Source organism: Malaclemys terrapin, chromosome 7 (assembly GCF_027887155.1).
Source record: "Malaclemys terrapin pileata isolate rMalTer1 chromosome 7, rMalTer1.hap1, whole genome shotgun sequence".
NCBI lineage: Eukaryota > Metazoa > Chordata > Testudines > Emydidae > Malaclemys > Malaclemys terrapin.
In genome coordinates, this window is record NC_071511.1 from 34,584,853 (window position 1) to 34,606,537 (window position 21,685).

General features: G+C 40.4%; 1 protein-coding gene and 1 long non-coding RNA gene across 2 annotated transcripts in view; one reads left to right on the forward strand and one right to left on the reverse strand.

Annotated features, from left to right (window-relative positions):
- On the reverse strand, positions 1-20,734 carry LOC128840334 (uncharacterized). The gene is made up of 4 exons (XR_008445634.1): positions 20,656-20,734; positions 18,268-18,382; positions 13,097-13,294; positions 1-742 (listed from the first exon to the last, which is right to left on the reverse strand). It is a non-coding gene; the product is annotated as an uncharacterized LOC128840334 (long non-coding RNA).
- The window catches only part of PHF2 (PHD finger protein 2), a 146,829-nt gene that overhangs the window by 116,524 nt on the left and 8,620 nt on the right, over positions 1-21,685 (forward strand). The window contains exons 15-19 of the mRNA XM_054034178.1: positions 1,790-1,968; positions 2,202-2,275; positions 5,012-5,169; positions 15,408-15,682; positions 20,712-20,807. Coding sequence (XP_053890153.1) covers positions 1,790-1,968; positions 2,202-2,275; positions 5,012-5,169; positions 15,408-15,682; positions 20,712-20,807 — 782 coding nt within the window. The remainder of the gene's footprint in view (positions 1-1,789; positions 1,969-2,201; positions 2,276-5,011; positions 5,170-15,407; positions 15,683-20,711; positions 20,808-21,685) is intronic.

Here is a 21,685-nt window from a genome sequence, read left to right on the forward strand (position 1 = left end):
ATGTGGCAATACACATTGAATTATAAAGGATAAATGTACTATATTGAACGGGGGGGGGTTTAGACAGGGAGGTGACAAACTTGTCCTTATGTTCAAAAGTAAAAATTGTGCTTACGTTTTTATTATTTTTAAGTACCGTAAGTAAATTCTATTTACAATATACTTAAAATATTTCTTAGTCATGAAATCGGATCCCTAGTAGTGGTTTTACAGAGATAGTAGCAGTTTAGATTAATTTGTATGTGTATCGTTTTACATTGGTTCTCTAGTTAGAATGTGTCAATTATAAATCTCTATTACCGGTAGTTTATATCTTGGCTGTAAAAACTTGCCCTAGGCTAAAACACCAGTATTTTTTCATTAACGCTTTTTTAAATCCCACTTTTCTCAGTAGTAAAAGAAAAAATCCCCTATTTTCTGGCATGGTTTTAATATTTACCTAATTAAATGAGACCTGGATCACTGAGTAAATAATATACATGTTAAAAAAATACTGGAACTGGTAGTCAGTGCAGCATTTAACTGGAGCTATTCCGCCCTTCAGGGTGTGTATCCGAACACACTGTATATGCTCTTTAGAGAGACACATTCTGCCTGATTCTGCACTGTGATCTATCCCTGTGTGCCATTTGTAGTTGATCGGGTGCCCTTCTCATCTTCTCTCCTCTTGCTTTGTCCTCCTCGTCTCCCTTTCTTTTCCTCTTTTGTCTCGTCCTCCTCCACAGTTCATTTTATTGCAGGCCTATTGGTTGAAATGACAATGAGTCAGTGGTAGGTGTGGTTGGGACACTCAACCAGGTGCTACTGTTCTATTGGCATCAATATTAGGGAAAAATTCCACTGTGGTCAATGAGTCAAATCCTGAGCAGTCCTGGCCACCTGCAGTTCCCACTAGCTCCATCAACATTTATCGATTATGAGGAAGTGCTTGTGCTGCTCCTGCCCTAAAGACCACCTCCTCCATCTCAACGGCTGAGAGAAACTGGCACGCATGCAAATGGAGACCACATCAGAGTGCTTGTTAGTTGCTTTATTCCCAATCCAGGCAGAGCACTCTCATCTCTAGAATTTGATCTGACCCAAATTTTTTGGCCATAATGTCAATTTGAGAGGTTTATCTGTTCACTCTGGCAGATGCTTGAGGATGGTGCCTTAACTGGACTAAGCTTTAATTGCAGGCTGGAGGGATATTTTTCTGAGTTGACTTCTTGTCAGTTTGAGTTTTTATTTTATCCTATATATACGTCTCCCCGGAGATTAGGCTGGGCACATTCTACATAAATCAACTAAAAATGGAATGCAAGGATTTCATGTAGTATGTGTGTATTGCATATAAATTGATTGTATTATGGTCTAGATCTTTAGCAGGTAGAAATCAATAAAGCTCAATTGACAAACCAACAAAACTCAACGTAGTGCTCATTTGAAGTCAGTGGAGCAACTCCGATTTGCACTAGTTGAGGATCTGGTCATGTGAAACCTGTGCAAAACAATACACATGCAAACCAATATGAACTGCCACTCTATCTTTAAGTATCAGAGGGGTAGCCGTGTTAGTCTGGATCTGTAAAAAGCAACAGAGTCCTGTGGCAGCTTAAGATGAACAGATGTTTTGGAGCATAAGCTTTCGTGGGTGAATGCCCACTCGTCATCTATCTTTAAAACTACCATGCTCTTATTTCCTACATGTATAAGAAATGTTACCTTGCTATGTGGCTGTGTATCTCCTTGATATGTTTTCCGTGTGAAAATGTTTTCATTTCGGATTTTATAATATTTTTCTCTATAGTTCCAAGGGAGTCAAAACCCAGTTGAATCCTGGTGTGTTTGGGTCACTGCAAAATTTTAAAGAAGATAAAACAAAACCTGTGCGAGATGAATATGAGTATGTATCAGATGATGGCGAACTGAAAATTGATGAATTTCCAATTAGAAGAAAGAAAAACACTATGAAGAGAGATTTACCTTGTAAGACTGCATCCTGTTTTGTCTATATCTGTGCAATTAAATTGTATCCAATTCTTCAAAACTACTTTTTAAAGTTGTTATAAGTTTTACAATAAATAAAGAACATGTACAGATTACTTGCAGCACAAGATTTAAAATAAATACAATGGACTTAAATTGTATTCTGAGGCTATACAGGTTGTTTCTGGAGTTAGTGAAAGGTCTGTCTCAACTTTAACTGTTTTTTTTTTCAGTTTTATCAGATAAAAAAGAAACGCTACAACACACACCAGTTAAGAAGCCAAAGGTGGAATCAGAATTGTATAAGGTATTCTATTATTATCGTACCTTTCCCTGTTGTATCTGTGTGCCATTACACACATTTAGAAATACATTAAGGACTTGATCCTATGGGGTGCTGAGTCCTCTGACCTTGATCCACCTAAACACATGTGAGTATTGATTAGTCTCAATGAAATAGTCATTGAATTATGTTTGCAGCCACTCTAAAGCCACTTCATGCTGCCAGGGTGGTGTAAAAGGGCCTTACTGTAAATGAAAATCAGACCCTTAATGTACTAAAGACTTGTAGATTTCTTTGTATCCAACTGTAATGTCTTTTCATTTAGCTAACTAGAAGTGACCTGCTATGTCTGCAGTGGATCGCATTAATATATTGTAGCAGATCAGGATTAGTTGTTACTGTGACTTGATTGCTCATATATTGTCCACTGCAGTGGTGAATGTAAATGGAGTCTAGGACCTGTCAAGCCGTCTGCAGAATTTTATTGTTAGACACTCTCCACCCAAATGAGTTGTATGGCTCAATTCTCTTGCCACAGGACATCAGGAACTCCCATTGTCTTCCAGGGTGGCAGGGTTGGGTCCCTGGTGTCTCATGATAGACTGGCACAGCTGTGGCAGATACATGCTTGGTCTGTGTGGGGAAGGAAGATGGCATGTGTCACTCACAGCAATTCCTCTGGACAATTAAGAAGCAGAGTTAGTGGACTGCAAGGATAGTCCTGTCCATTATTTCTTATCCAGACTGATGGTACCTGCACTGCGGGAAATGAAGACTGTGGGAAAATTAGGGGCCTGGAAAGTTTTCAGGGAGGTTAGGGACAGGGCTGGTTGGGGAGAAGAAAAGACAAAGAAATGAATAGGAAATAGCTTTACAGGAACAAAATGTTGTCACTTTCCTTCCCTTTCACTGGGAAAAGGGAAGTAATACAAAACAGAGACATGACCAGGAATGATGGACAACATTGTAAGCAGGTAACGAGAGAAGGAGACAGAACATGAAGAATCATGTCCTTCTCTGGAGGGTGAGTGGGACCCGCTCGGCAGTGCTCACACTGGCACTACATTGCTGGCTCTGTTCTACGGACCTGGGCTCTGTTCCAGGACTCTTTCCTGGCCTGTGGCAGTAAATGAGCTCCCCGACTTCTTCATTTTCTTTGGGCACTGGTCAGCATTAATCCATTTCTACACAGTACTTGCCACAAGTTAATCTTAAAGTAATGTGAGCAGCGTGTTAGCATAGTTGGTGTTTTATATTACAGGATGCCCATGATACCTATTACATGATAACTAAGGGCTTTATTTACTGAGTACATAAGAGGAATTTTCTTTCCTTGTCGTTTCTCTCACATCTATAATGCCCCCAATTCAGAAGACACTTAGGTACATGCCTAATGTTAACGCGCTTGAGCACTCTCACTAGCTGCAATGGGACTGTTTATGGTCAGAGTTCAGGAAAGCTCTTAAGCACATGCATTGGTCCATTCCTATTCAGGATAACATTTAAGCACATGCTTAGAGTTAAATAGGGGACAATTTGCATGCATATTATATGATTTGAATCACTTGCAAGAAGCAAGGTAGACGGTTGACATAAACTGTATATATCCAAAGCATTCAGATTTCATGAATAGTGTAGACTTCTTTAGCTGTGTTTGGGGAGACATGATGGCTCAAGGAAATTTAAGGGCAATCAGAACTTCTCACCTGTACATCTATCTTGATTATCACTTCAAAAGTTTTTTTTTTTTCTCTTAATTAATTGGCCTCTCAGAGTTGGTAAGACAACTCCCACCTGTTTATGCTCTCTGTATGTGTGTATATATATCTCCTCAATATATGTTCCATTCTATATGCATCCGAAGAAGTGGGCTGTAGTCCACAAAAGCTTATGCTCTAATAAATTTGTTAGTCTCTAAGGTGCCACAAGTACTCCTGTTCTTCTTTTTGCGGATACAGACTAACACGGCTGCTACTCTGAAAACAGTCCACTAGTGACTCAAAATTGTTACCATTAGAGCTGAGCGAATAATTGATTCAGTGTTTGAACTGGAAAAAAATTATTTAATTTCAAACCGAAACTGAATTTTTTCAAAATGAAATATCCAAATGAACCATTTTGACTTTAAAAAAAAATCCTAATTTTTTATTCGCCCAAAACCATTGGCTGAATTCAACTTGAATTCATGAATAGTTTCAGGAGCCCCAAAACTGCATTTTTTGGCAAATTCACGGTTTGACTGAAAAAAATTCTCCCAGCTCTCATTCCCATTTGATGTGTCCGCCTGACTGATGTGAAATGAGATGACGGTCTCAGTGCAGATGCTAGAGCACAAATGTTCATAATACAAAACCAGTAGAAATTGGCATCCTTTCTTGGTGGTCTTAGCAGTGACACAAAGCACTGGATAGGCCTGAAGAAAGAACACTCTCTAGCTTGGGGGCAGGGATGCCTTCAGAAGAAGAGTGAGGCACATTGGAAAGGTAGCGTGGGGGAAGCTTGCACTGCTGTTGCCTAGATGATAGATAAATAGGGGACTTCCATAAGTCTGGCACTCCTCAGAAGCATTAAATTGACTCTGAAAAGATAATATAACAACAAAGCCATAAGGAGACCCGTTCAAACTGTGCCCCTAACTTTTATAGTGAAAGCAAAGTAACAGTTCTGTCCTCAAGTTTTTGGGGGCCGAAAATTATTTGACGGCTTGCTGACTAATGTAGCTTGTTTCAATTTTTTTGACCCTTTTCCTTGCTTTGACAGACTGATGAGTCATCAGATGAAGATTCGCTTCACATTGACACAGAGGCAAAGCCAGGCCGCAACTCCAAAGTGAAGAAAGAGAGTGGAAGTTCGGCAGGAATTCTAGATCTTTTGCAGGCGAGCAAGGAAGTTGGGGGTTTAGAGTATAACACCAACAGGTAGGCACACCTGGCTGATGGTCCCTCTATTAAAGCAAAATAATGCTCTGTTTCATGTGTGCAACTAACACAGGATTTTGCAATTTAGTAATAACATTTTCTCCAGTAAACTAGCTCCTTCTATGTCCCGTGCCCTGGAGGTGAGCAGGTGGAAAAGGTCCTGGTGGTATAATTATAAAATTAGAGGCATTCCCAGCCGTAAATGCTGAATCCACCGAAGAAATAACAATAAAGTAGATCGGGGGTAGGCAACCTATGGCACGCATGCCGAAGGCAGCACACGAGCTGATTTTCAGTGGCACTCACACTGCCCGGGTCATGGCCACTGGTCCGGGGGGCTCTGCATTTTATTTTAATTTTAAATGAAGGTTCTTAAACATTTTAAAAACCTTATTTACTTTACATACAACAATAGCTTTGTTATATTATAGATTTATAGAAAGAGACCTTCTGAAAACGATAAAATGTATTACTGGCATGTGAAACCTTAAGTTAGAGTGAATAAATGAAGACTCAGCACACCACTTCTGAAAGTTGCTGACTCCTGAAGTAGATGATTCATTCTAAAGGAGACAGCTCAGTTAATGCAGCTTGAGAACAACATTAATTTATGCACCAAACAACTTGCATTCATTTTATAATGCTTGGTACGTTCCACACAGTCCTGCTTATTGGTTGTTTGGAAGAAGAAAAAATTCAGGAAGCAGCAAATGGCTGTAAGAAGTCATTTCTCTAGAGGACATTAACCATAAAATGGGTCTTCGTGGATCAGTCTGGGGCCTTGCTCATCTACAATGCTGTATGTGTGCTGGAAGTGGGATATCAAATGTGATACCAAAATCTTTGAGGTCTGGCTAATGGTGAGAAATGCTGGGAGGCTTTTTACACTGTAGTGTTAAGCCCCAAACTGGAAACTATTAACGGGAAAGGAAAATATTTTACAAATTAGAGCTGCAAAATTTGGATCCAAATCACAAACACCCCAGACATAAGGGCTGTTTGGACCTGGGACTTTAGTTCAGGCCCATCTCAATTAAAACATACGTGTTAAATATCCCAAATGAATGCAAGGCAAATTTGATCTGTCCCCTGATCCAGCAAGGTATTTAAGTGCATGCCTAATCTCAGCATGTGAGTAATCCCATTTAAATTAATGGGACTGCTCACATACTTAATACCTGCTGGATCTGGTCCCCTGTGAGCTCAGCGCAAGGAACAACTCTCAGAATACAGGAGAGCCACAACTACTAGCGATTTTGGGGTGAAGTAGCAGATGAAAAGTGCTGTGCCTGCTCCCCAGTGAATCCATGGTTCTGGCCAGGCTGTATTTCCCCTCTAATGGAAACCACAGAAATTCACCATGGTGATCTTCTCTGACACACACTGTGTGTGTCTTACCTGCGTGGGGCCTCCCTGCTTTGGCTCCACTGCAGAGCAGCCCTGTTCATCAGATTTCAGCCCCAGTGAGCCTGCTTGAGCAGATACAGGCTCTGGGTCTCCGGCCCATTGACTTCAGGAGGGGGCCCATCTCTTCACTCCACCCTGGCACAGTCCACTTCCTCATGTCCTTTAAAAAGAGCAAAACAAATACCTCCCGTGTACATGTCAGAACAATTTTCCCTTCTTCCTTCCTCTTCTCTCCCATCATCTGTATGATCATACATCTAATCTGGGTCCAGCCTTACTTGTCTTAATCACAATTGCAGTCCCACTGAGTAAAGAGAGCAAAATTTGGCCCTTCATTTCTAACCTCCTTTCAGCAAAGGCTATGTCTGTAAAAGGCCATGCTGTCTAGGGCCTAAAACCTAGGTAAAGGACCTGGTGTACAAATAATAATAATAAAAATATCTGGGAATGCCTAGCACCATGCAGGAATATGTTCTGTTTAGGTGGTACTGACATCATCGGACGTTTTCAGCAGAAAAACAGAAACTTGGACTCAATGTTAGGGATGTAAAGGGAGAACAGCTTTACTAATGTTTTATTTTAAAATGACCATGTATTTGTAATTATTAACCATACTACTGTGTTGTGATAGTGATTTGGAGTCTTGCACAAATTTTTAAAGATAATTCTTTAAAAGGCTTTATAGTTCTTTTTTATAAGCACTGGACTGAAACTGAGGCAACCTGGTTTCAGTGCCTGGCTCTGTCACAAACTCCCATTGTGACTTTGGTCAAGTTATTTAATTTCTCTATGCCTCCATTTCCCATCTGTAAAATGGGGATGATGATGATTCCTTTCTCCTGTCCTTTGTCTGTCTTGTCTGCTTAGACCGTAAGGTCTTCAGGGCAAGGGCTGTCTATTCATATGTGTTTGTGCAGTGCCTAGCACAATGGAGCTCTGGGGCATCTAGGTTCTACGGTAACACAAATAATAATGTAAATAAATGTAAATATACAATTCTGGGAGACTGTATCAAAACCAAGGAGTGCACGATAAGTGGAGTGCTTTCCTGTAAAAGCCTTAAGGTGGTTAGAGAACAGTCCTGCACAACTTATTCAGGCAATGTCTTCTGAAATCAGTGGGAGTTTATGCCTGCTTAAAAGGAGTGTGCAATCCAGTTCTTAGTATGGGAGAATCCAGGAAGCTATTAGCCCAGATGGCTTCGTTCAGTAAACAGGATTTACTGACCCCGGGAAAGAAGGCAAATCAAAATAAGTAGTTAAGATTCAAGGATGCTTAACAGTTGTAGTTAACAGGGATATAGGGACCTTAAACGTCCTGGCTACACAGAAAAAAACCCTGAACATTGTCATTCAAGGCAGACTTGCTGCTGCTGATGTAATTAATAGAGTGAAACCTGGTCCAGAGGCCACCCTTGGTAGGCAACCTCCAGTCTTAAGAGACCACCCCAGTGTGTATTCCAGACTGTACTGAGTACCCTTTTCTTCACTTCTATTAGAGGACCAATTTATTAGTAGCACTTAGGAACAGCAGATCTAGATGTGATTTACAAAGGCGTGCAGTATCATTAGCCCCATTTTACAGATTAAGCAATCAATTTTTGTAAGTTATTCAAAACAGGTTTCACCCTCTTCACGATTCACAAAGTGTATTAGTTGTGTGTGACAGACGCTAACCGCGGTATTTTGTAAGCACAAAGCATCTTCCCAGAGTTGGCACACCTAGGTTGAAAATGTCAGCTGTCAGGCTGGATCATTGGGAAACCCGCCAGCTGGATCACTGTCGGTTTGTAGCAGCCGTTCTCTTTCCAGCCCTCCCATCAATTCCATGTTGTCTCAGGATCCACGACTGGAGTAAATATGGTTGAACACGACACAGGGCTTATGGGAGAGCTGGGAGGGAGCTTGGAGCTCAGAAGGTGCAGGTGATTGGTGCTGTCACTGTTACCCTCTCCTTCCTTCCATTGGGTGTTTCATTTTTCTTGACACAGTTGTTAAAGTGCAGCTTGCAGTTATGAAAGGGCCTTGGTAAAGTGGAATGAGCTCTTTCTCTGGGAGGTTCCAAAGAAGAAGAAGATACTATCTATCCATTAAGAAATTAAGAGCAATGCAGAGAATTCCAACAGAGATGCTTCACACTCAGTAGTGAACATATGGAATAAGTTGCCAAGTGAAACTGTAGCAGCAAATAGTATCAGTGAGTTTAAAAGAGAACTGGTTTGCTTTGTGATGGGACAGGATTGAAGTGTAGAGTGCCAAGAAAGGCTGTAGAGGTGCAGATAAACCTGAAGGAGGGAGACTTGTGGAGCTAAGGGAGTTTTTACCCTTCAGGAGTTCATTATGTGACTGCTTACTCTGCCATTCAGACAGCTGTGTGAGATATGGGAAATGAACTCTGTGATACAGAACGTCTCTTTGGAAGTTACTCTTGCTGGGAGACATGTATCATTTAAAGTCGGAGACATCTTTGCAGTGTTTTGGGGGAAACCTTGTCACTTGACTGACCCAAACTAAATTTGCAGACTCTCATTTTACCACTTTAACATCAATGGAGCTCCAGGTATGCTGGCAGTGGTGGGACTACTACTGTAGACAAGGCTCAAGGCGGGGCTACACAGGTGTAAAAATGCCAGGACAGTGTGTACACAAGGTCTGTTTTTTCAGTGGGGGGAGGAGGAGGAAAGAAGGGGGTGTTAAGGGGAAGAGGAAGGGAGCCTAGATTAGAGAAGACTGGTAACTCTTGGAGAACAGACCTAGTCTTAGCTAATTGCGACTTTTGCCTAGGTGGAGGCAATTACTGCTTACCATCTGCTAAAGACTGTTTTTGCAGAGTTGAGTAACAACCTTTTAAAAGGCATGTCTTAAAAGATGGACCTGAGTCACAAAGTTTGGATCTGATTCCTGGTCTGCACTTTCCCAGAGTTTGGTTTGGACCCATCTCTAATTCCTTTACAATTAGTAATAAATATACACCTTTTAACCTGTTACTTCTTTTCTTCTTGCTCTTCCCCTCAAAGCCATTCATATCTAAATGCTACATCAGAACTCATCATTGGATTAGAGAACAACTTTTGTTAATTCCATTTTCACCTAACACCCTGATGTAGTTTAGTCTTCTTTTCATATTTACACTTAAGTTTCTCAAAATTATTAAATACATCCTACTGAGGGGGAGAGATCACGTTACAAGACTTGCTTACAACTGTGTTTCCAGTGGGATATGACAGCCGAATAGAGGCTATAAAACATAAGAATTATTAAAATTTGGTTCAGCCATTTTTGTTACATTGGGTGTATGACAGATAATGAGGCTGGCTGCTTGTTTGCAATGTATCAAACAGAAACGTTTGTGAAAATTACAATAATCCTCAAAGACTCTGGCTACATTGGTGCTATTCCATTGACTTCAATGGGTCACAAAGCTGTTCAATAACAGAATAGGAGTTAGCCCTCTCATTTTTCCTCCCCTTATACCAGGCACTGTATCCAGTGCATTCATAGCCTTTATGGCTTCTGAAATCAAAGTCTAAAATGCAGTAAAAACTAAATTCTGCATGAATTACTATAGTGTGTGTTGTAGCTTCATGGGAACATGTTGTTTCACTTTTGGCTCTTATATAAACAATTAGGTTTTGGTAGTGTGGGTATAAGCTTGAGTAAAAAAAGCTCCTGCCTAATGAAATTATTATATTTCATTTCATAATCACTCATTTTTTATTAAATATATCTAAACATGTTTTTTTTTAAAATAGGAAAATCTCCCGAAAATACACACGTACTACAATGTTGCACAATGCAAATGCGGTACTGTTTGGTTTTCCTACCATGTATTAATAATTCCCATCTTTCTATGGTTTGGTTTTTCTTCCTCACAAATCAGCTAAAGTGGAAAAGTTTTTCTTGGACACTCCACAAACCATTACTTAGTCAAACTGGTCTTGATCCACTGATCCAGTGGGAGTTGGATCAGACCCTGGGCCACAACTGTGCCCACAGTAGGTTGGGCCAACTTTGGAACTTAAAGTCTCTTATTTGGTGTGAGAATTCCCCCATCTATATCGTTTTAATGAGCTGTGATGTTACACCTACTGTATTGATACCCTTTTGTCAGTGTGAACGTTTCCTTTGCATATGGAGTGTGCAATGGCTGAACCAAGTTTTATTAAATTTTACTATGTTTTACAGATCAAGATTCTGTGTGAGCTGACAGTTTTCAGTGCAGTACCTCTTTCGGTTGCTGAGATGTAAGCAGCTGAAAATCACCAGATGCTTACTACACAGTGAACAATTATTGAAGTAAGCTAATTCCCCCTCTGCTCTCAAGGGTGACAACTTGCCAAGCACTAGTAAAGTATCTTTTAAAGGGGGAAAGAAAAAAAAAATACAGCAGAGGAAGTTACAAAAATGCAAAACCACTTGCAAAAAGGCATTAATTTATTCCAGTAAATTGCACAAAAATATCCTTTTCTCTAACCCTCCCCAAATCCTCTCCTTTAATACAAGCGAAACGAACAGTGAACAGGATATGCTCAGTGACAAAGCAGCATCTAGTTCTGCACATTGCTGCATATTTTAGTTGCTCCATCCAGTTTGGGGGCAGGTACAATTGTCTGCGAGGTTCTCTGTTCCCATTTTCTTATCATTTTCAAGGTGGGTGTCTTCATTGTTTTTAACTAGCAGAAAGTTTACTTTTATAAATGGTATTTTAAAAAAATTATTAAAAAAAAATAATTTCTAAGGTTCTAGAAAGGGGATATGGCTTTCCAAAGGTTACTAATTGCTTTCTGTTTCTTGTCGTACATTTTGTCTGGCTTAGAAAACAGAACAATACAAATCTGTAAGAACATGGCCTAATGAGAAACACTTTGCCTTATATTTAACTGTCTGTCTCTTTAAGAGGTTTTTACACACATGTTGAGTTTGTGGTTTGACTTTCAGAACCGCTGGTTTTGATCAGATTCCACAATTTATTTGTTAAAGCTTGTGTTGCTTTAGGCAGTTCCTCTCTAATTCTCCCATTTGGTGGACAGTTTTTGATGGTCTGTTTCCACTGTTTTGAGAGTCTAGTGTTTGAGACAAACTGCTGAGCAAAATGTGAAGAAAATATGTTAATTTTTTGTAGATTTTGTGTATATTATGAATGCAACAGACAGAAAATGAAGGTGTTTGACAAGATAATGGGAGGATTAAAGTGTACTTCACCAAATAAATGTCTTGATGTGCTTTTTCATTGATTCACTAGCTGCTAAAACTGGCTTAACTCATTTTTAGGATTATTTACGATTGTGACTAGTTTCAAGAGACTTGCTGAATGTGTTCGTGTTACTATGTCTGGAATCCTAAAAACCTTTAAAGGGGATTAAGTTAGCATTGAATAAGAGAATGTGACATGTTGTTGCTAATTTGCCCAGGAAATGTTCGGTATTAGTGGTTTCCATTGAATAATGGTTTAAAAAAAACCACACACAACTTCATTTTGTCAGTGGTTTTTGCACTTTGTTTGCCTGAGCTTTAAAGAGTTGTAAGTATTGAGTATCTGCCTTTTCAGAAATTGCTTTCTTCTACTGTCTGAAGAGATTAATTTTCTTTGGCATTCTAGGGAACCTGTTTTTCTTCCCTCATTAAACCTATGTGCTATGTAGAATACTTCCTTTATAGCTTACCACTTTTCTAGAATTTTTACTTACCCTTTGACATCAACCTACCACTGTAGGAATAAAATTTTTACAAAAGCTACATTTTTCTGGTGAAATATTAATCATCTTGTTTAACATCACTCTGAGCCTGATTGCATTTTTGACAGCTATGAATATCTGTCAGGGCTAGTGTAGGTCTACATTTTCTAAAATTCCTTTGCAGGTTATATTCATCAGTCTATATATAGTGGTGCATAACTGTTCCTGGCTATTCTGTCCATCAGACACCAGTAGTAATACAAAACCAGTAATAAATGCATAACTCTAGTCATATTCCCACTTTCCTGAATCTTTCTTCCTCCTCTCAACTTATCCTATTCTTTGTCTCTGTTGGGGTAAGACACAAGATCTAGAAGCTTATTCTGTTTCCTGAAGTCCTGTTCTTCTGCTTGGACCACAAGGAAGAGAGTAAAGAGATGTGAGAGGGTATCTCATACAGTAGCACTAAAAGTTGGGCTCTTTTTGACCTTGCTATAAAAATCCTCCAATTTATGGAGTTGGGAATTGTCTTTACATCTTTAAGCAGTTTCTGTTCCTCTCTGGGGAAGGAGAGGATCTAGTCCTCTCTAAATATAGGGGTATAACTAACTTCCTTTGATGCTAATGAAGGATTCAATATGGATGGAGAATAGACTCTTGTGTGACTGCAATTTACTTGCAAAGATGTAGTGAAAGGGTTTTTAGGCCAACAGAGTCAGAGGACAAGGACATTTGCTTCTTAGTCCTGTGAGCACTCAGAGTTAATATTCCATCACTTTCCCCTCTAACTGAAACATCTCATTTTACCCTCTGTCTGGAAGTACTTAGATCCCACCTTATTCTCACCTCAGCTCTCTTCCAAGCAGCTCTGACCTCCTGATATAGCAGTCCTTTCAGCCGGTACTCGAGCGTAAGGAAGGCCTTCCTTCCTCTTCCTTTTCAGTAGATCCTGACTTCTGTTCCAGGAGCATATATTGGGATCGAGGGGAGTAAGAAGTCCATTGTAGTCTACAGAAAGCAGCAATTCTGAATCCCTGTTCTTGCCTATTGAGAATAACAGAAATTGGAGCTGGAAAAGGTCACCTAGGCCATCCCAGCCTGTGCTGGATTTGTCAGTACTGTTTGTGAACTGCAGTAAAAAGAGTTAGCATTGATCTTTTAATAAATGTATTTAAATTCCTTGTTTATAGTAGAAATCTATAAAAAGCCCTTACATTGGGTGTTACCTGTGTAATTTTAAGGTGATGTATTTTGTCTTGATCTGTATCTAACTGTATCATTGCAAAGTGTAATTTGAACAGTACCCTGAGCACCCTGAAGGATGGTGGTCAGGGAGAAGGGCTATTTACAAATATTACGTTGTTGTTATAAAACCCAAGCCAGTGCAGTTATCTGAGAATAGATTTTTATCAAACCAAACACCCCAAATACCTGAAATGTACAAGTTCTGCAGTGATGGAAATCATGTTAATATGCTTAACTATCTTGCTGGCTCAAGGCCTAGGAACTCATCGCCAGGAGTGTGAGGCTTTTAGATTGGGCCAATATTTTATCTAATTAAAAAAAAGCAATTTCAAACACCACTAATAACAAATTTTACTCCTAAAAAAGAACCAGAATGTCTAAACAAACACACACCACAAATGAGAAGCCATATGTTATGTTCTAGTGCAAAATATCAGCTCTAAACATATGATCCAAGCCTTACAATGCAGAACAGAATTTTCACTGTGTTCATAGAGCTGCAGCTGCAGGGTCCCCTAAACCCTGTCATACTGCACTTGTGACCTTCAGGATCTAACAGTGGTCCAGCCTTGTGTGTGGCAGTTGTGTAGGAGATGCTTGGAATGATACTATAACTCAGTTCTTTCATTGGATAGATTCAGATGCTTGGATTTCCTTTCTTTGGTGGGGTGGTAGTGAATGAAAATGAAAGAAGGTAGCAGTGATGGGCAAACCCTTTTTGTTATCTTGTTTGAGATTAAGGGTGAAATTTTCAAAAGCACGTCAGTGACTTAGGAGCTCACTGAATCCTATTGATTTGCCATGAAGCATAGACTCATAAGTCACTTTTGAAAATAGGACTTGGGCTCTCAAGTCACTGAAGCCGCTTTTGAATATTTTACCCTAATTTTTTTGCCCCCGCTACTCTGCTCCACTTATAGAAGAGGAAATAAAATACATGCCATTAGTTTACTTGTGATTAATTTGGCAAATCTGAAAAACTCTAAGCAAACACTATGAACATAAGAACAGTCATACTGGGTCAGACCAAAGTATCCATCTAGTCCAGTATCCTGTCTTCCGACAGTGACCAATGCCAGGTGCCCCAGAGGGAATGAACAGAACAGGTAATCATCAAGTGATCTACGCCCTATCAGTCATCCCCAGCTTCTGGCAAACAGAGGCTAGGGATACCATCCCTGCCCATCCTGGCTAATAGTCATTGATGGACCTGTCCTCCATGAGTGGACACAGTGTTCAAGTGATCATAGGGATGGCCATTTGATCACAGTGGAAGTCATCAGTGAGTCAGTTCAGAATAAGAACAGAGTGCCATATCCTCGGATAGTAAAACTGGCATAAGGCCTTTGACTTTAGTAGACCTACTCTAATTTTCACCAGCTGAGGATCTAGCCAAGAAAGGTTTTGTAGAAAGTCTCCTGTTTATTTCTTTTGACTACTAGATGTTGCCCCTCATTTACTGTTGGGTCTTGGCCGACCCATCTTGGAGCTTGGCTCATCCAAGCCACAGTTAATATGTAACTCATTATCATTCTCTTCTAAAATGGGTACTGGAGACATGACTTTGATGATTATATTGTCCTTGGGTTACCAGCTTTCTGTTGTGGGGAGAGTCACTTGGTTACTCTCCTCACTCGCCCAAAATATGACATGTGAAAAAGCATTCATGTAACTAAATTTTGGAAGATTTCCTGATTTTTATCTCAAACCTCTGTTTGCCCTTCTAACCTTCTATGCTTGATGGGTCTATACTTGGTATAACTTGATTTCCCCATATTAAACACCTACACAGTGGTGAGGCCATTAATCCAGAAATCAAATTGAGCTGTATTTGCAGTGAATACTGTTTATTTCACATTGTTGATTTGGTAATTAGCTTAAAGCTCTTTATTTTGTTAATGTTTTCCCTCAGTCAGCCACCTGCATCTCCCAGCACACAGGAAGCAATCCAAGGAATGTTATCAATGGCAAATCTCCAGTCTTCTGACTCCTGCCTGCAGACTTCATGGAGTACCAACCAAGCTAAAAATAACTCTATCTCAGCCCAAAACTCAAAAAAACCCGGGAGCAGTAACAACAAAAATGCAGGCAAGCACTTACTGAAGAAGAGCACAAAAAACAGCATTGACATTGAAGACTACGATGACCAGGACCACTTAGATGCCTGTTTTAAAGATTCTGATTATGGTGAGAGAAAACAAATTAATCTCTATGGCTATGGCCCCAATTCTGAAAGTATTTATGCATGTGCTTAATTATACACTTCTAGTTAGTCCCATTGAAATCAAGGGGACTAATCTGGTACATACAGTTACTTAGTGTTTGTATACTGGGGGGGCCTATATTGCTAGATTAGTCTGTATAAAGTAGGCAAGATTAAAGAAAGAGATTAGATTGGCTAGACAAGGGTGAAGAGATAGATTAGATTAAATTAGATAGGAATAAATAGATTAGAATAAACACATTAGACTCTTGAGATTAGATAAACAGATTAAACTGATATTTTATTCAGATTGAACCCAAACATATTACACTTCTATGTAGTATAGGGAAAATATTTTAACAAGCACAGCAGTGGCGTTGAAACCAAGATTAGCCATATCCTAAATCATATATATTTAATTTAAAAATAGAACTTTATGCAGTATACCATGAAACTGTGATACTTATGTGTCAGTGAGGTAGAATGAAATGACTATCAGAGAAGCTGTCAGTAAAGAACCCCTCAATTAGATACGATGAGGGCATGATCTTAAGTTTTAATGCCAAGAATGCTAAACTCTGCACTGAAAAGAAAAGAGGGATTTTTGAGACCACTGCATTAAGTTTACTATATTCTGAAAACGAGTTTTTTAATAATATGAAAAAGCAGCGTGTGTGTGTGTGTGTGTGTGTGTGAGAAAGAGAGAGAGCAGTTAAAAATATTAACACTCAGAGAGAGATAAAACCACATAGTCATGCAGGCTCAAGAAGGGTATGCAGCTCTTTAGCAGCATAATAAAAATGTTACTTTAAAATGCTGCTGCTGACTGTGACCCATAAAAAACATCATTGAAATCTGCTTTCTCTGTTAGATACACATATATTAAAGTTCAAATTGAAATGCTTAATGAAAACAAGACATTTTGAAAATATTGTACATGTTTAAAAGAAGTTAAGTGCATGTTTCTGGTTTGCAGTTACAGCACCTTGTAGGCGAATCAGTCGGGATAAATTACATCACAAATTCTGTGAAAGTGTAATTTATACACATGATCTATATGTGACAATGGGAAAATGGACAGGGTGATATTTTAAACCCCAACATTTTTGCTAATTATATATTTATGCTACTATTTAATGGGTTTTCTTTGCTGTAAGCAGTCTGAGTTTATAAAGACTCCATTTGTATTGCATCTGGTCAGCAGATTTTCAGTTCAGGGGCTAAATTAAGCAGTAACATTATAACCATACATTGCTTTAACAGGCAAACATTGAAATGAAAAAGTAAATGCACATTTAAAAAAAAAACCTCTATCGAGGAGTCTGAGTGTGTATATACAGAGGATTGAATAAAACTCAAATGATATTGTTACCATTCACCCAAAAGAACTGTAAATGTTCATGGAGAGAACAGTTCAGGTGGCATGTGGCTGCAGAAAGAAACATTTTCAAGGTTTTCATAAACACCACCTGCCCTCTCACCCTTAGTCCATTTATCTCACTACCACTAAGGTATTTGTAGAGCGACTGGAAGGGTTTGATGTTGTTATACAAGGTATCGCTGATGACATTTAGCACTTCGATAGCACCTAATACGTTCTCTTGCCCTTCTCCTCATGTGGGTTGGTCAATAATTATCTACCTTTTACTGAAGGGGAAATGGAAACACAGAAGGGTTAAGTAACTTGCGCCAGGCCCCACACTGAGTGAGTGGCAAAGCAAGCCAGCAGTCCCAGGTTCCCAGTCCCATTCTCTGCCCACTAGATCCCGCTGCCTCTGAAGGTTTCACAACTGCAGCTATTTGTGAGCAAAACCCAATGAAATTTAGTGAAAGTGAAACAAAATGTGAAAGGCAAAGATGTTGAGTGTTTCTGAATGTCTCACAGAACCCTAATATTTGCTGACACAGCTGGTTCAGGCAAACATGAGCCAGGATTTTCTTCATATATTTAACAATAATACACCTGACTTTTCAAGCGTGATTTAATGAATGACTGGGGAAAAACAAAACAAAACAAATCTGATTTTTTTTGGTGGGGTGGGGGGAGGGGAATGAAGACAATCTGGGACCTTAGGCATACCACAACACAGGTCACCATGCCCCCGACTCCTGTGGCCCTGTCTGAGCCCACCCCCGCCCCCATCTCCACACACACACAGAGCGGCAGAGGTTCCCCGGCCCCTCTCAGACTGACAAGGGCGGTAGCATGGGATCACCTTCTGTACCCTAGGAATGGCAATTTCCCCTTTTTGGGAGCAGCAGGGCTTCCCGCTCTCCCCCAGAAAGGCAGGGTTGGCAGGAGAGGGGCACCCCAGGACTTACCCCAGTAGCTGCATGGATGGGTAGGTGGGCCAGGCCTGCAGCATTCCTCCTCTCCGGTATATGCAATCATTTGCTGCATTGTGTTGGTGAGACTCTCCAGAGTGGCTCGTAAGAGTTAATACCCTGTTCAACCCTCTCAGAACTATTGTTTCAGGCTGCCTGCAGGCTCAGGCAAGCATCACTGCATCGGTTACACCTGGGTCATATTTTCAAACTGTTTTCACCACTATGGGGGCTTAGAACTTACCTTTTTTAAAATGAAGTTGAGATTCTGATGTGATCACATCAGTCCAGGAGCAGGGGTCCTCGGCACTGGCCTGCAGTGAGCCTGTGCTTTAATCCAGCCTTGTTTTTTCCCCTCCCTGCCAAAGAATCAGTCAGATTTAATCTTTTGAAAACAAACAAATCCCATTCATTATTTAAAAGAAGGCTCTGTCCTCTGAGAAGTGGAGGGAACAATTACTTTGATTCATTAGCCAGGATCATTCGAGATACTAAGCTGGGATTGAAAGTAAAACTCTGAGAATCAAACTGGGGAGGAAAAGCCCCCAAACATAAAGAAGGCAAACTTTCCCCTACAGCATTCCCTCCCCTGACTCCCAAGCCTTTCCATGCTAGAGCTCCAGGTTGGGGCGCTATGGATCCAGAAGGTGGAAGGAGCTGGGACTAGATCTGTTTGTATTGGGGCTGGATGAGAGCAGGAACCAATGAAAACCAGTACTGATAGCCAGGGTTCTGAGATCTACCCTGAACCTGGGACACTAACGAGTATAGGGGCGATGAACTCCCTTCTCATTAATGGACGGATAACCTTGTGAGTGAGAACTCACTGACTTCTGTTTCCTACATTTGTTTTTTCTCAAGTGGGGACAATTTGACCCTTTATTTTTAGTCACTCAGTAAGACGTGCATGGTTTACAATGAGCAGAGAGAGGGGAAGAGGTCTTGAGGGAGTGAGCTGTGTCAATGCCATCCCAGCATTGTTTAACAGAACAGCATTTTATTGAGTACAGTGGGGGATTTTATGGAGTAATAATTTTAATGACTAATAATCTGAGAATAGCTCTGTGTTTTGGCCAAGAGCCTCTGCCTGTGGTTTAACTGGACCAAATTCCACATGCCCCACACAAGGTCCATTAAAAACAGAAGGAGTTTTTCCCGCAGATGAACATTAGCACTGGGCCCATGTAATGTAGAGCCAACTGCTCTGTTTACTCCGAGAAAGGTCTAAGAAGTGGCATTAATCACATACTTCTCACCCAACCAGTGTGATCAAAATAGGGCTATTCAGCAAACTGGCAAGCAGCCACCTCTCGTCGGGGGTATCCAATGGCCTCACTTTTATCCTGATATTAGAATCATAGAACTGGAAGGGACCTCGAGAGGTCATCTAGTCAGTCCCCTGCACTCAAGCAGGACTAAGTATTATCTAGACCATTCCTGACAGGTGTTTGTCCAACCTGTTCTTAAAAATCCCCAGTGATGGAGATTCCACAACCTCTCTAGGCAATTTATTCCAGTGCTTAACCACTCTGACAGTTAGGAAGTTTTTCCTAATGTCTAACCTAAACCGCCCTTGCTGCAATTTAAGCCTATTGCTTCTTATCCTATCCTCAGAGGTTAAGAAGAACAATTTTTCTCCCTCCTCCTTGTAACAACCTTTTATGTACTTGAAAACTTATCATGTCCCCTCTGAGTCTTCTCTTCTCCAGACTAAACAAACCCAATTTTTTCAATCTTCTCTCATAGGTCATGTTTTCTAGACTTTTAATCATTTTTGTTGCTTTTCTCTGTACTTTCTCCAATTTGTCCACATCTTTCCTGAAATGTGGCGCCCAGAACTGGACACAGTTGAGGCCTAATCAGCGCGGAGTAGAGCAGAAGAATTATTTCTTGTGTCTGGCTTACAATACTCCTGCTAATAGATCCCAGAATGATGTTTGCTTTTTTTGCAACAGGGTTACACTGTTGACTCTCATTTAGCTTGTTAAACACCTTCTTCTCCTAAGGGTACCACACTCTGTCTGTGTTTCTTAGACATGTAGGAAATTCTGTTCCAAACCATGTGAGGGTCACCAAATGTCCATTGAGATGACCTATGTGCTAACCTATCCGATTGGGGAGTAACATCCCCCATGCACCTGATAATGACAGGTACTCCAAATAGGCCCAGCTGTATGTGAGGGGAGGACTGGCTTTTCCAAGCCAAGAATAACATCACGTGCTGTGAATCAAAAACTGTATTATTATTTTCATTACAATAACACCTAGAGGCCTCCAACTGAGATTAGGGGCTCCATGGTGATAGGTAGTGTGTCAATGCAGAGTAAGAGCCAATCTGTGCCCCTAAGAGATTGCAATCTAAACAGAAGACAGGCAAGGGGTAGGAGAGAAAACAGAGGCACAGTGAGGTGAAGTGACTTGCCCATGGCCACAAAGCAAGTCAGTGGCATTGCGGGGAACAGAGCACACCTCCTCTGATTCCTAGTCTAATGCCCTATCCCCAGGGCATCAGTGCCTTTCAGACATTTCATTCTGTGTGCTACCCTTGGCCGCAGTCTATTACATAGATACTCTAGGCCTGATTCACCACTGTGCTCATCCAGTTCTACACTGATGGGTGATTCGTACTTACCTCAAACTCCTGTTTAATACTGCTGCAATAAAAGCTATTTTTTGTTCCTGGTTTAGTTTACCCATCTTTGGAATCCGATGAAGATAATCCAGTATTCAAATCACGATCAAAGAAAAGAAAAAGTTCTGATGATGCCCCCTACAGCCCGACAGGCAAGTCCATTATGTCTTGGATGTTCAGACTCAGGGCGGATATTTTAAATTGAAAACCTAGAAAAGAACAACGGGATTTTATTATTTTTACCATAAAGATTGTGCTCGTCTAGATTTCTCAGTTGAGAGACTAACTTTTTTTTTTTTAATAGTTCCACTGTAGTGAACACTAAGTTGAATCTAACACATTCTAGACGTTTCTCTTCAGCTACCTTTTAAAAATAAAAGTAATCTCCTATAGGTTGTAGGTATCTTTTACATCCTGCCGGTGAAGTCGATGATGTATTGCTAGTATTATGATGATGTAGTGGAGAAATCTTGCAGTTCTGAGGCAGCCCACACCTTATATATATAAAGCATTAAAAAAGAAAATAGAGAATATAAACTATTCCCCCAGTTTCCATCAAAAGCTCAGTATAACTGCTAGGAACAGTTTCTGTGCTGTGCCTTACAGGAAGTGCCACCTTTTACAGTGCCCAGGTTGTGGGCCAATTGGGGGCCAGTGCAGCTCCTGGTGTATATTGGAGTGCTCCAGGGCTGTTCTAATTTACAGCAGCCTGACCCGGGCTGTCTGTTGAGCCGCCCAGAATGTGCTACCTGCTACACTAGTGGGGCTAGGATGGACAGGGTTAGGGTTGATTATGGGAGCCTTGTACAGCACCTGCCCTGGAAGAATTCTCCCTTGGCAGGTGGGCTGGGAAGAGTTTGTGGAAAATCCCTATGAAGCATTTTGCCTGTTCATTTGGAATACATTCACATTCCATGAATGGTTGATTTTTCATTAAATGTGGACAATTTTGGAAAATCAGGAGGAGAAATGGGTTTCCTTCCAAAAGCTACATAGTTTAAGTGGAGTCCTGAGCTCTGTTTCCACATCT